The 15,638-nt window shown below is 38.9% G+C and overlaps 2 protein-coding genes across 2 annotated transcripts; both read right to left on the reverse strand.

Annotated features, from left to right (window-relative positions):
• Positions 1–1,537: 1,537 nt before the first annotated feature.
• Positions 1,538–4,242, reverse strand: slc10a3 (solute carrier family 10 member 3). The gene has a single exon (XM_087797941.1). It carries the CDS (start codon positions 3,916–3,918, stop codon positions 2,524–2,526), a length of 1,395 nt encoding a protein of 464 aa, XP_087654067.1. The 5' UTR covers positions 3,919–4,242; the 3' UTR covers positions 1,538–2,523.
• Positions 4,243–6,717: 2,475 nt separating this feature from the next.
• Positions 6,718–14,625, reverse strand: chmp1a (charged multivesicular body protein 1A). The gene is made up of 7 exons (XM_087797162.1): positions 14,492–14,625; positions 14,098–14,117; positions 13,946–14,023; positions 10,339–10,485; positions 10,133–10,261; positions 9,873–10,069; positions 6,718–7,781 (listed from the first exon to the last, which is right to left on the reverse strand). The coding sequence occupies exons 1-7, from the start codon at positions 14,496–14,498 to the stop codon at positions 7,760–7,762; spliced, it is 600 nt and encodes a 199-aa protein (XP_087653288.1). The 5' UTR covers positions 14,499–14,625; the 3' UTR covers positions 6,718–7,759.
• Positions 14,626–15,638: the final 1,013 nt, after the last annotated feature.

Here is a 15,638-nt window from a genome sequence, read left to right on the forward strand (position 1 = left end):
TGTTCATAAAAAGTCTTTGTGAGAAATGACCAGAGTTCTCAGAGAACATGGAGAAGGACATTCAAATTCCTAAGGGGACAGTAGTTAGGGTCCAACAAAGCAAAAGAGAGAAGTAAAGGAAAACATCCTCAGAAATAAAATACTGAAGACAAATTACAAGGAAACCCTACAATATAGTACGATTGTAAACCTTCATTTCTAAAAACACTAATCTCTTGTTTTTTTTTTCAAAAGGCACAAATTGAAGTCTTAGATTAATTTGCTTCATTTTAATTACTATTTAGTGAATTAGATAGAATATTTGGGTTTCTAATAACCAGTTGAGCCACTGATAACCTTTTTATTTTAATGACATTTTACAGAACATTATTAAATCTTTATTCATTTTTTTATGTATCCACACAATAGTGACTGACTGTTTACGGGCTTTCTGTTACTGAAGTTTTCTGAAGAAAGATAGGTGTTGGTGTTTGGTTGAGCTCGTCTAAAGTTTATTCTTGTATTTTGAAAACTAGTATAGCAGGAAGTTAGCTCATTTTTCAATTGTGTGTTGTTTGTACAATCATAAAAAAAACTGTGACACATAACACATTTTTTTTTAGAAACAATGTGATTGTTGTCTGATTTGACATTTTTTTAACTTCTGTCTGTCAGTAAATGAACACTTGTATTTCCTGGTGTCGGGTCCCTGAATGCAACATTTAACTGCTGTTCTAATCAAAATTATTAGCCAGGAGGTGTTTGATAAGCTGCCTTTGTATTTTTTTTTTGTTGTTTGTTGCTTTCTTATATTCACATATGCATTTACAGGTCGTTCAAAATTTTAACACAAAGGTGTATGGCTCGAAGTGTATAATTGTGGAAAATAGAAAATAGTTGATGGAAGTTAAAAATGTAACTCACTTTAAATAAGTTTCCTTCATTTGTGTTCATGAACACAAACATCACAATTATATTCATCTCCTGGGCGGGTCCCTGAATGTATAATTTATTTCCTGTTTGACGAAGATTTCAGACTAGTCCTGACTAGTTAATGTTGAAGGAGAACTTATGCTAAACCAACTCTCCTGACTTACTCACGTTTCAAATGTTGAAGTCTTCCTCTCCAAGAGGCAGCAAGTCCCTCATCATGACCATGTTTTAAAACGTATTACTTAATAAAGTTCTCGGTTCCAAATCTAACTGGAGTGAAGTCCATTATGACATAATAATGGCTTCACTCCTCCACCCAGCTGTAATAATCACGCCCTGCTTTGTTTTTGCAACAAGTCCCTTTGAGGTGAAGACCTCGAGACTCCTCTTATTATTTCAATTAAGAGATTTTTGTGCAGACACATACTGATGAGTACAATAGAAGTCCAAAAGAGGTCAATTTGACACTTAAATCAACACATTAGTTGCTCTATTTATCCGTGTTTATCATGTTTGTTGTCTTCCGTTTTAAATGCATTTGACTATCAAGTTGAAATTGTTTATTTCTTCTACCTAAAACACTGAGTTGTAGTGAAACGGTAAACAGAGAGTCAGACCAGCAGAATAATAGTGATAAAATGTTTTTATTCTTTTTTTTCCCATAAACTCTGCCCACTTATATTCAAGTACACGGATCCAGGAAACACAATCAGCAGTAGCAAGTACTTAAAAAAAAACAAAAAAACATCCTCAGAACCAGAAACCCGCCTGCCTAAGTCACATGGACCTTTTTGTAAACATGGCAAGAGTCTATCTTTAAATTAGGATTACAAAATGTAATCTGGTAGAAAAATAACTTTTATAGGTCATAGGACATTTACAGTCGGCAAATCACAGTCGGCGTTAGAAAAAGACAACACAGAAAAAGGTCTCCACGCAAAGCTACGACGGGGCGTTACAGACGTCAACATCTCCCCTTAATAAACGTGAAAAAAGGTTAATTTGGCAGTTTTTAAATTTCAAGATGTTGCACAAAGAGTAAACATGAATAATAAGTTCAATGTTTACATTTGAAATCAGTTGGAAAACATTTTAAAGGTTTTTCATAAATACGATTGTTTGTAAAAAACCTCTGAAAGTTTTACATTCAAAAATGACCAAAAAAAGTTTTTGAAAAAGATCAAAATGTGAGGCTTCAATGAGAATTATTTTGATTTAAATTACTCGAGCTGGCAAGGGTTACCAGGCTGGGAAGAGAAAAAAAGTACCCTGTCTATTAGAGGTATTTGGTCAAGACCCCTCAGCTGATTGACAGGATGAGTAAAAGGTGTTAAATATATTGAACAACATTGAGCAAATACTCACTGAATTGGGGTTAACACCGTAATACTTGAATAGACAAGCAACAAAACATTGATTTAACAGTTAGCGACATGTTTTGTCACAAAGTTCCTTAAATTAATTTTAAATGACTGGATCTGTGACCACGATAATCGCCGACATCCTGTTAAAGGCTTTTGGTTTACACGAAAAAACTATGAAAAGTTGGTGAAAAAGTTTGCCGTCGCTGTTTGTGATTGTTAGAAAGTTACAAAAAAAACGCAGCTACAATCAGACTTCACTTCTCAGGACGGACGAAGCCCGACAGACCCTTCTCTTGGCAAAGTACGCCAGCACGATGAGAAGCATCTCCGAGGTGCTGCTGAGGGCCACGATGAAGGGAGCCTGAGATGCGAAGTCGGCCTCGGCTCGGCGGAACGACAGCTGCATCACGGCCAGGGCGAGCAGGCTGTTCTGGACGCCCACCTCGATGCTCACCGTCTTGCTCTGCGGCGTGGCCAGACCGGCCAGCTTGGCCAGGACCGCCCCAACTAGAAGACCCAACAAGGGCACCGTCACCCCGACGGCCACGATCTGGGGCTGGACGTCCGCCAGGATGGAAGCCCCCATCTGGTACGCCATGAAGATGCCGCCGATGATCAGCACGAAGCTAAAGGGCCGAATCAGCGCCAGGAGGACACGGGTCAGTGCGGGGAGGCGGATTTTAACCAGCATCCCGAGCGAGATGGGGATGGCGATGAACAGCAAGGTGCCCAGGATCTTCACGAACGGGACGTGGAGGGCAGCGTGAACCCCCAGAAGTCGCCCGTAAAGCGCGGACGATAAAGGCATGGCCGCCGCCGCCACCACAGTGGAGACCAGGGTCATGGAGATAGCGAGGGTCACGTCTCCACCGAGCAGCAGGCTGTACAGGTACCCGCCCCCCCCTCCTGGGGCCGAGCAGGTGATGACCAGACCCAGCGAGAGCGCTTTAGGTAAAGCTGCCAAGCGGGCGACCACGTATGCGTACAACGGCATCACTATGAACTGGGCCAACAACCCGAGCAGCAGGGGCACGGGACTCTTCAGCAGCCCCCTCAGAACCTCCACGTCCACCTTGCACCCAAAGGCACACTTGTTGACAAAAATGAGGGGCAGCAGGGCGAACAGAACCGGGTTCTCGGAGAAATGCGACAAGCCACCAGACTGGATGAGCCTGGTGGCGGAGTCCTCGTTGTGGGGGGCCACCCTGATGGAGTAGTCTGTCCTCTCCTCGATGAGGACCGGAGCCGAGTCCCGGTCCAGGTCCAGCAGCTGGATCTCCAGCGGGGCCCGACCCGGGAACCCGGATCGGATGCTGATGATGTAGCTGGTGGCCGGTCCAGGGTGGCCACCGTCGGTCACGTTGAGGATGGAGAGAACCTCCGGGTCAAGGGATCGAACCTTCACCGTCTGCTTCCAGCTCTGACGCCCCTTCCTGCTCCCGGAGCTCTGGTACTGGCTGGAGATCACGATCACCCCCTTGGTGTTCTCGGGGAACTCGAACTCCTGCGAGGTTCCGTCTCCGATCGTGATGAAGGCGCCGCTTGTTTTGTTGCCGCCTTCGAGAGTCTCATTTCCGGTGGTCCACACCCGGTCCGCCCCGCCGGTGACCAGGAAAAGACATAAAGTAAAGATGGTCCTCATGGTGTCGGAGGAGGACCCGCAGCCTCCTCTCGCGCTCACACCGTCGCCTCCGAACGTCTCATGGTGATCTCCGGTGTCGAACCTCAGCCGCCGATTCCTCTGCTTGTCTTCTGGTTCCCATTTTTTTTTTACCGGAACACGAACATCACCCCGCCCTGTTCCGGCCAGCAGCGGCCCGGGGGCTGTCAGGCAGCGGTGCCCGGCCTCACACCTCTTCACTTAGACGGAAAAACTCCCAGGTTCTTGATATCTTTAGAGCCTCCGGATCACGAACGCCACAAACATCATATGCTCACTCAGATCTGTCTAGTCCACCGGAAACGCCACTTCTTCTTCCGGTACGAGCATTTCAAAATAAAATAGTTGATTTTTAGCGCAACGCAGATTTTCATTATTAAAATCTGTATTTTTTATCTGCATTATTTTTTATCCATGTTCCACCGACTTAGCTGAGCTTAAGACAAAGCTCTCATTTGACAGTAAGTAAGTAATTTTTATTTGTATAGCGCTTTTCCTGACCAGGGTCACAAAGCGCTTAAACAATCAAAACAATATTCAATAATGTATATACTTTAAAGATCAAGATAAAACTGATAACACAACAGGAGTTCCAGAAAATCAAGGAAAAGCCTGAACAAATAAAAACGTCTTAAGATGTTTCTTAAAGGAGTCACGTGGATAATAAGTGTTTTTACTCTGGCGGTTTCTTGATTCTCTCTCTTGAAGCGAAAAGCTCAATCTTCCAGAAGAGACTCAGTGTAGAACCTTGTTCAGGTGAAATCATAACATCAGCGTTGAAAGGTATACAACAGCTAAAATATTATTATTTAATTTGCAATTTATAGTATGGTAAAATAAACAAAAGTATTTTGAATTCAAATGCCTTTTTTATATTTTATTGTCATGCATGATTTTTAGTAAGGATATTCGAATTAAATCAATTTAAACTGAAACAATTTACAATTTCTCTCTCTTTGCGCTTGTTAAGAGTCTACTGACTCCTTTAAGAAACATCTTAAGACGTTTCTATTTGTTCAGGCTTTTCCTTGATTTTCTGGAACTCCTGTTGTGTTATCAGTTTTATCTTGTCCTTTAAAGTATATACTTTATTGAATATTGTTTTGATTGTTTAAGCGCTTTGTGACCCTGGTCTAGAAAAGCGCTATACAAATAAAAATTACTTACTTACTTACAATGACATCTATATCTTTGTTCTTTTTGGTATTCCCACTAAATAATGTGGCCCCTAAAGAAATGTAATTGCTGATGCTCTGAACATGTAAATGTGTCTCAATTGACCTGGAAATAACTGGGGGGGCAGCCACAATAAAAATGCTCTGTATCAATAATAATGATCTGTCGTCACACAGTCTCACAGAAAATCCTGAAATAATGTATTCCTTAATGTTAGCATCATGAAAAATGTTAAACGCTTGTCAATTTTATTTTTTAAAATCTGTGTCGTCACTACGTCACCTGTCTTGACGCCGCTCAGCCAAGGCTTTGTCTCTCAGCCAATAGGATCCGAGAACAGGCGGCGGAGGAAACACCGTGATTTGTATTCGCTTTAGTGAAAAGTGGGGGCGGGGGGGATTACCCATCAGGCTCTCATCCACGGTGATGGATTAAGTTAAATCATTTCCTTTGGATCATTGCCAGTGTGTGACGTGTTAAACAGGGATTATGGACGATATATTCTAATGTTTTAGAAAAAAAAAATTGTTTGCATGAAATCCTCGAATCTCATCTGACCTAAAAACAACAACATGAGTTTATAATTAACAGATATATTAATTCCAATAAATTGATAACAATTTTATCATCCATAATCTGATCTGAGTGATTTGTTTCCAGTGCATTCCAACATCTGTGGTCCACGCAAACACAACAGGGGAAAGCGGGACCCAACTCAAGTACCTGAATGCACCATTAAAAAAGAAACAATGTCTATTTTTAGAAGCTCGATGCTGCAGGTCGCTGATTTATTTAAAGACAGAGCTGCTCACCCTGTGTGTTGTGGGAGGAGGTCACCGGGGTCGTCGGGGATAACGCCGTCACATTAGCGCTGTGTGATGTCATCGTGAGTCGTGTGTCCTCCTTCTGTCACCACGGCCTCTTGTCTCAAGGTAGGAGGGTCATCAGAGGTCGCTGGAGACCTTCGTGTCATTGGAATTTAATTTCACAGTAAGAGTAAACTAAGTGTAGACTTAATATTTAGAATTATAAATTATATTAACATAATTCTGGTGTGTTCTGGGTCGTACCTAAGGCCTCCTCCCAGTTTCAAAACGGCAGATGTAACTTTATCTAAGAGGGGAACTAAAAAAAACATATCTTTAATTATCTGGTCCATCAAAGCCTTCACAGTATTTAAATAATTTTTCTGTATTTTAAAATGAATATCGTTTCTCTGCATACATCACAGTAAAACTAGGCTCCGATTGGGCTTCGCTGCCAATTCAGAATTGTTGCCTAAAAAGTGTTGCTAGAAACACTGCTGCCATATTGAACCACAGTATGTGACAGAACGCCTACACTTGTAAACAAGACGCTTTCAAAATAAGCGTTGTGTTTACCGTGTAAAAGTCCAGTCTCCTGTATCTGACATCTTGTTTGTTCAAAGCTGCTGACTCAGCTTCTGGCTCTGCTATTTCTTTACCACGACAGAAGCTTGTAACGCTGGAGAATATAGACGACACAAGCCGAGCCACGGAGGAAATCTCTTGAATTTCTTATCTAATCAGACGTCAATATATGTACTGTAAACACAACTGTTGCATCAAGCAGCTCAAGGTCAAATACATCATCATGAAGATTTTATTCTTACAAGTCCAATGTACAGAAGAAATATCCAGACCTCCTGAAGTGGCCCGGGTCATCATTCGACAGGAGGACGTTGAGAGATTTCATCACTCGGTACATGCTCGCAACTTTAATATAAACAACACAATTCTTCGTGATATAGGTGATATAGAGAAGGGGACTGAGCTTGTGACCTTGTAGATCCTGACTGCTCTTCAGGCACTGAAGGGGGCGAAATTACCGCCCACTGGAATAAGGCGAAAAAATGAAGAAATATTCAGGCGCGAAACCGAGTACAACAAGAGATCTCTTGACCTCTCAGAACCTGGAAGTTCCGATTTGTCAACCGTGTGAACAGGCAACAATTAAAATTGTGTTACATTACACATTAACACAGCTTCATAAAGACCTTTTATCAAAATGATCATTACTACAGATGTTGTAAAACAAGTTCCAGGAAGAACCATGTGACAATGTTTTTTATAAGCAAGCATGTTGTTGCAGCCTTCCTGATGGCATGTCATTATGACTCATCAGTTTTTGTCAATCCCCAAACTGTAGCACGGGTATATGACACGTGTTTAGTGTTACAGTGGCTGTTGTTACACCAAGTGTAGTAATAACATAAGGCTTTGCCAGGGCGATGACTGTGTTAGGACATTAAGGTCCTGCTAAGTATGTAAAGCACCACCCCCTTATAAAGCACAAAAACATATGGGATAATAAAGGTTTTTCATTAAAGTTTGTAAAATGTGTTTTTTATCCAAAGCATTTGCGTGTGGTGTGTTTGGAGGATGAAACATGACACGGAAAATAACAAGGAAGGAAATAAAGACGAGATACAACATGGGATTTGGAGTCAGATCGATGGAGGACGGGATCAGGTGATCACTTTGGACTTAGTATGTGTGTGTGTGTGTGTGTATTTATAGTACGGTCTGGTAATCAATAAGCTCATTAAGTCCCCCCCTGTACAACAGTTCAATAATAAAACACACACACACACACACTCACGCAGCTGAAGAGCCGTCACTTAGCCTCAGTTCCGCAAAGAAGCCAACCTGCAAGACACACATCACTCTTAGGAACAAAACTTGGTCAATAAATTCCATCTTCACACTTAAAACAGTTGAAGGTTGACCCTCAACTGCTCTCACTCTCATGTTTGTGGTGAATGTTTGTGAGGTCAGGATAAGAAAAACATTCTTAAATTTCCTTTTAAGCCGACTTAAGGACAGAAAGACAAACCTGGCAGGCCAACATTTTGGGTTTCCTAAGGAGATTTAAATACATACAGCTAATTGATAAATAAATAGTCATTTAAAGTGCTTCAAAATTTAAGCCCAAAGATCAAAATCAATCAAGTGACAATTCATAACTCGGTGGACGTTGGTTTATTGTACTCCTTCTTAAGACCTATTTATTTGTGCAGGCTTCTACTTAATTATCTTGGGGTTGCTATGTTTGTCACTGTGTTGTCTTGACATTCTAAAGTTTTTTAATTTGAATGAATATTTTGAACTACGGCTGAACGATTAATTGCATTTGAGATATAATCAATAGATATTAAAAAATGTGATAATTATATCGCAAAGCTTGTGATTTAATTTAATTTTATGTTCATTTCACTTTCGGGCTGTCATGAAGTCACGTCACTTAAGAGTAGCGGCCAAACAGAACAAGCGAGAGAGACATGAATAGAAACACTCCCCTTTAACCAGTCGACCACTGACGTCTGAAGAAGCTAAAGAGAAGCAAGTATGCGACAACTGTGTGGACAAAATGCCACCAGTGTCTTAACAACATGTCGTATCAGACCTACAAGCAAACTCTTTAAACAAACAACACACAAACAATCGTCTAATATGATGATGGCAGCACAGGAAAATAAAAGAACCTTTAGTGTTTAACACATTTACATCTTGACATAGGTTTGTAAACTTGAATTGAGACGCACGACTGTGTGTGTGTGCTAATTCAATGTTTGCTTCCTTGTACAGTTGCAAAATTCTAATTGTGTAAATTACAATACATGAACGTGTATGACAGGAGATTTTACTTAAATATTACGAAATATTATACTAAGAAAAACTGCAAAAATGTGCAGTAAGAAGAGGCAGAATGAGTGACCGGTGTTTGCACTTTTCTTTACTTTGTTTACACATTTATATTCATTATACTATTTTAGCACGTTTTTGCATTAGTTTTTAAAGTATTTCCAGTGAATATATTATGTTTGTTTACAAGTGTAATTAAATGAACTAAATTACCTTCTGCCTTTATTTGAATGTTTGATTAATTTGCCTTTATCTTAAAAATGGCTTAATAACTTTATCTAAAGAATCACAAATAAATACATTTTACTGGAAAGTTAATTATTTATTGTATTAGAGAAAAAAATGCATAAAAAAAGAGGATATTGAAAAGATTATTGCATATTTAATCGCAATCGCAATATTTAGATATAAATATAAATAAGATTTAGATTTTAATATTTAAATTCAATTAAATTATTTTTAATAATCATTCAGCCATAATAATAATAATCATAAAAAATAAAAATAATAATCATCGATGATGACAGTCATCCTCTGAGTTTGGGGGCAGGAGTATCTCGACATTCTGTATCCTTTGTCTTTGTTATTCGTCTTTGATCTATGTTCTTTATCTTTAGACTTAGATTGTGTCATCTTGTTCTTTCACTTTATTTGTCTTTGTTATTGTTCTTATTTTTATGAATAATTGCTGTACTGCTGTGTCTAAGTGGAAAAAAACAATTTAATAAAATTCAATAAAGTTCAACCTAACCTAGCCCTATTTTGAACTAAAATAAAACTGCTTTGTGACCCTGGTCGGAGAAAGGCGCTTTTTCAAATGAGTCTATATTTTAAGATTGTTTTCAGATTAAGTTATCAGTCTCTCAGCTCCTGCATGGACATTACAGACCAGCACCACAGACATGTTTTCAGTGTAGGCTTCCTGTTAAAGGAGTACAACTGGCCTTCAGCAGTACAATTTGCCTCATTGCCTGAGGATGGCCATTGATTTTATGGTGAATGTTTTTGTTTTGCATCATGAATGTGACCCTTGTCAACATCTCCCTAAAATGTTGTTTTGTTGATGAAAAAGTTGAAGCTGGTGTGAATGCTCACCGTCTGGACAGCTGATCCTCCTTCTCCTGACTCCTGGAACTTTCTCCAACCCCTACCGACGAGGACCCTGCAGGCAGCTGGTTGAGCTGGTCCATCACCTCCAGGCCGTTCTGCTCAGCTATCTGGTGGATCAGGTCGTCCACTTGCTCCATAGGTGTGGTCATGGCCATGGCCGAGCTCATGGAGTCCTCCATCACCTGGGTGAGAGTTACCATGGGTTTGTACATCTTACCAAGAAAAGTCAATCTGGAGATACATACAGAGGTATGGACGTCCAAATTCTGCACTTGGGTTTCGAACTTGTCCATGATGGCAGAAACCTTCTGGAGATCCATGGAGTTGAGGGCCTTGTCCAGAGCCTTCGTCACCTGACCCATGTTCTTAGTGACCTAGCAGAGAGTGTCAAGACTTTCTCATTTCAGCCAGAAAATCCCTAATAATACTACAGTCCTGCTGTGAGACTCACACTCTTCATGGTGACGGCTGTCTGGACTTTAGAAGCCACCGCATCCATCCTCGAAGACAGACGCAGCCAGTTCAGGCCTTCGTTCTTCTTCCGGATGGCGTTTTCAGCGTAGACTCGTGCACATTCGACATTTTTCTGCTGTAAGGCCTGGAAGAAAATTCATGATTTAAAACAATTAACTGAACTGCTGAACATGAATTAACTACATGTTTTTTTTATGTTTACTTAACTATTATCCAACACTCATTGAAGACGGTTAATGTTTGTTTAAAAGTCACAAACTATTATCTTCCAATTCGTAAATGATAAAACTAAAATATTTAAATGTAAAAGTAACATGATTTTTTTTAGTTGACATTTCAGAATAAATTGAAATATGTTTTAGAATTAAATAAGAATTAAGAACACATGTTATGTATTTTCATAATTCTTCTCTGCATAGTTATGATTAAAAACCAACAAACCCCTGGCTGTTTTCTTTGCTTTGATCAGATAAAGTGTTATCTATCTATCTATCTATCTATTATTATCTTGCTTTATTTTACAAAGATTAATGTTAACAATACTTGGGTCCATTAATTGGGAAGATTTGGAAGAGGTGAGTTGGCAGTTCAAGTTACATTTTATTACTGATCTGAGTTTGGATATGTACAAACCAAAGTTAAAGTATTAATAACCTAGTTATTTTCTAAATAAACTATAACTCAACTGATATTGGCGACCAACAAGCTCGGCGTGTCCCAGTTATTAATACCCCAATCGACCCGGACGTGTAGGTTTCATTCGCAGTCTTATTTCAGGGCACAAAGAGGGAAACTTTATCCGTTTTGTTCAAAACACGAGCTTTACGTTTGATAGTCTGGACATAACCGGCATCTGGTGATCCACAAGGACGCCATAGCGTGTTCGAGTTTGGCTATGCTGCCCCCTGCTGACTGAAGAAGAATATTGTTGAGCATTCATTCCTAAAGTACTAATGCAAACAAGCCCGGATCAATAAGACGTCTGCTGGAATCGGAAAGCGGCTAAGGAGAAGTACAGGATACAGAAGACACAAGAAAAAAAAGGATGCTGATATTGTCTGCCTTTTTTAAGTTTCACATTTTGAATTAATCCCAACTCATCACTCATTATTAGAATGATCGATTGTAGAGGTGACTTGAGGTCATCAACTCACTAGATTAATTAAAGATGTTTGTTGTTCTTGGACCACTTGAGTGCCTCAGAGTTTTCACAAAAATATTGCTGTGTATTTGTTTACCTCACTCCATGTCATGAAAGTTAAGCAACCGAAAGTTAATACAGAAAAGTTGTATTAGTGTTATTGTGAGGTGAAGTGAAGTGATATTTGACTTGCCTTTTGGATCACATTTTTCTGAACGCATCTACAGTAAACGCTACAGGCTCATCTTCCCACAGAGTGCAGAGTATGTTCCAGACACCTGAGGTAGCGAGAATCCCCTGGCTCCATCCTGGCGAAGTCCCTAGCTTGTTAAATCATGTATTATACTGCATCCTGCTTGACTTGAGAATATTGGCTTTGAAAAACAATCGAGGTAAATAAACCTTTTTCTTCATATGAAATATCCCAGTGTACAGTTTGAAAATAAACTGAAATTGTTAATTTGTATATGCATTACCTTTGACCCTATTAATGTTTGCTGCTGATTTTAATTCTACTTCATATACAGAAATATATTATGATATCCTCAAGTAAATGGAAGAAAATGGTGTGGATGCTAAAGTTATAATGCTTTATTAGCAATTATTGTTATTATTGTTTCATTCAATCATACGTAAGTAAGTAATTTTTATTTGTATAGCGCTTTTCTAGACCAGGGTCACAGAGCGCTTAAACATTCAAAACAATATTCAATAAAGTATATACTTTAAACGTCTTACTCGTGCCACAGGGCCTGCCAAAGCAAAAAAGATTTCCCACGACTGGGAAGTTTGTTTTGATGGTAAAAAGCTTACTGTTCAGGGAACAACTTGGTAGTCATTTTAAATATGTAATTTGAGTTGTAATAATTACCTTAAGTTGAACCTTTAAAATACCTTCCTGGGGAGATTGTTGTACCGTATTCCAATTATTTAATGGAACTCCAACAATCTATTTTATTCCATTTAGATTTTCTTTCTCGTTTTTATTTCTGGGTGTTTTTATTTCTCTTGCTGCTGTTAAACCGAATTTCCCCTCGCGGGACTAATAAAGGTTTTCTGATTCTGATTCTGATTCTGATCTAACCCTTGCTTTAAATTGAGTCCTTTAGGTTTTAATTATCAGGGGATCAACATAATCCATATCCATGCTATCTTTTAAATTAAACTGGATTTAAATATCTGGAAACTGTGCCTTTATCTTTAACTGTAACTTTAACCAAAATAAGGACAATAAGGAAAGAAAATAATATTTTGCCAAACCTTTATCTCTTTTAATACCTTTCCTGGCTCATTCATCTTACCTCTTATTTTCAGTTTCAGTTGTGCAAATTCACTCCCCACATTTCATTCTCTGCCACAAGAATATAAGCTGGATCTTCTTTTGATCAAACCCAGTAGGAAAAACAAATATTGCAATTAAACATTAAATACTAACCTAATTAAATTAGATTTAAGTATGAGGGTGGGATTTGAACATTCAAAGGTATTTTCAAGTTGAACCCGTTTCATGGAAGATGTTCCATTAGTACTGGAGTATTAGTAGTAAGATGTTTTTCTGAGCACCACTTCACCGCTGATCATTACATTGTCTATTCATGGCCAGAGATGTATGCTTATTACTCATTACCATGAGCTGCACAAACATTTGGATTAATAAAACATTAATGTGTTTGTTATCAGACCCGAGTTTGACTAAATCCATTGTACGTTTTATTTCATAGAGACCTTAATGTGGGCCTTCATGAATGAGTTGTAGTGTATTTTTTTTTTTAATTAGACCAAAATATTGTGAGGGGGAAATTTTCATTTGTTATTTTAAATCTCCTAAATGTCCCTCAGAATAATATTGTCGTAGTATGCATCTTTTTTTTTTTTAATGTATAATCATATACATCATACACATCTTTGAATACAGATTGCGTTTAATCTCTCTCCTCCCACATTAAATTCAATTGTATTAAATTATATTAAAATACATTACATTATTCTCATTTCTTTTTTATTGTATCACTTGTTGTTTTTTTTACGTGTGTGTGATCGTTTATATATATATTTTCAAAATATAAAAAAACTCTGGAAGTTCGACATAATTGAGTTATTGTGAACTATGTTAATTAATTATTGTTTTTTGTTTCATGTCAGATCTTTGAATACAAACTGTTAAAATAATTTGGTTTTCTCCAGAATAATATATAGAAATGATCATGCTGAACACCCATGTTTGCAACAAGGGGGGGCTTTGAACAAAAGTCAGCGTTTTATTCATTATTCCAAAAGATTGAAGACAATTGCATTGAAACACATTTACTAACTGGGTGGAATAATTTCCCCAAAATATTTGGATTCAAATTTGTTTGAACAACCTCACCCACACTTTGACACTGAATCATCCAATGACACCTTTTGCTGGAGGATTTACGAGCTATTTAGCGTTTGCACTCACTTTCTTTACTTTAGCAGACTCCTTCTCTGACTCTTTCTCTGCCTTCTTGGCCAGACGCTCCAGCTGCTTGGACGTGAACTGACAACAGAGCCAAATGAAGTTACGTACTTTTATACATACTAAGCAATAATTGATAAATGTCAGAAACATACCTTGAGTTGGAAAAGTGTATCTGTTTTGTGAAAGAAAGAATTATAGGTTAGAAGGAAACAAATAAACAAGTTAGAGTCAGAGGTTACACTTTATGTTGCACCTGAAACGACGCCTACTGGATGTGTTATTGACTGAGACGAACACGAAAATCATTAATAGCGCAATATATTTTGGGCTGCTTCATAGCCAGAGCTAGGACAGGTCTGGCAACATGTTGACAGGAACATTATTATTGTTTAAAAAACAATTTAAGTTAACTAAAACGTTTGCACTCTCGTATAACAATAACTCACGTTACCGAAACAACGCTAACAGGTGAACACCACCTTACTGACAGATACAGTCGACATTTATACTTCATCAGGTTTTCTTATACGATGGAAAAACACTCACCTTCCATTTTTTAGTGGTTTTTAATCCGCTGTTTTGATTACTTAAGTTATATTTGTCGTCCAACCCGACTCACTCTGATTTGTTATGATTGTAGGAATTTCCGGGTTTGTCGCATCAGGTCACGTGACAGATTTTTCTTCTTGAGGTGACGAGTATCACACGAGACATCGCCATCTACAGGTCGACAATGAGATAGCGGATGACAAAACCCATTTGTAATTCTGAAGCCAGGGACATTGTTAACCTTGACCCAGAGACAACAAAAGTGATAACTCAAACACATTTGTGCTTCAGGTCACCTTGACCACAGACAGTACAACGGTTAGCACATACATGTAAGTGAAAAAAACTCTATATTGAAAATCTGTTGATATGTTTTAGTTACTTTGCCAAAAGGGAGATAAGAACAAAAATCACACAACCTCATTGGCTGAGGTAATAACGATTATTATTATTGTTGTTATAATTATTTTCATTGCTCAGATACAGAGGTTAATTGAGTCCTGCGAATTGTGAGTCTAGTGCACAGTTGTCAAACTGGTCCAGAAAAAGGGCCAGGGTGGTGTAGGTTTTTGTTCCAACCAGTCAAGCACATATAGTTGAACCAATCAGGCGTCTGAAGACAGTAATCAATTAATTGTCAGTTAGGTGTTGCTTGTTTAAGCCGACACCTGATTGGTTAACTCATGTGTGCTTGACTGGTTGGAACAAAAACCTACACCACCCTGGCCCTTTTCTGGACCAGTTTGACACCCCTGGCTCTAGTGTGTGAATGGTTGTGTGTCTGCGTGTTCCCTGCAACGGACTGGAGGGTGTATTCTAGAATTCCGCCTCTTACCCTGAGCAGCTGGGATACGCTCTGGTTTGACCTTGCAGTCTTGTTATTGCTCCACCTCCTTTCTTCAGCCTAGTAATCTCGTTAGAGCCTGAATCTGTTTCTGATGCCCTGAGATGAACAGGATTATTGATACTTAGTGATACAATGGCGTACACAATTTGACACACTTACAAACAGAGAACGCAGTGAGTGCCATCACTGGTGTGATGAGGAGCTGAGTGAAGTCTAATGGGTTCTGGAGCAAGCCATACAGGTGAAACAGGTGAGACCCACTTGTCTTTGTGTCTTGAACTATACCTGTTATACCTT

This window comes from Callionymus lyra, chromosome 8 (genome assembly GCF_982586985.1).
Source record: "Callionymus lyra chromosome 8, fCalLyr1.hap1.1, whole genome shotgun sequence".
Taxonomy (NCBI): Eukaryota; Metazoa; Chordata; class Actinopteri; order Syngnathiformes; family Callionymidae; genus Callionymus; species Callionymus lyra.

Bases quoted from the DNA above. Each gene is read 5' to 3' on its own strand.
- slc10a3 (XM_087797941.1), bottom strand. From the start codon at position 3,918: ATGAGGACCATCTTTACTTTATGTCTTTTCCTGGTCACCGGCGGGGCG.
- chmp1a (XM_087797162.1), bottom strand. The intron at 10,070-10,132 runs GTATGTATCTCC...ACTCTCACCCAG, and splicing joins ATTTGGACGTCCATACCTCT to GTGATGGAGGACTCCATGAG. The intron at 7,782-9,872 runs GTGAGCATTCAC...TGTGTCTTGCAG, and splicing joins GAGGATCAGCTGTCCAGACG to GTTGGCTTCTTTGCGGAACT.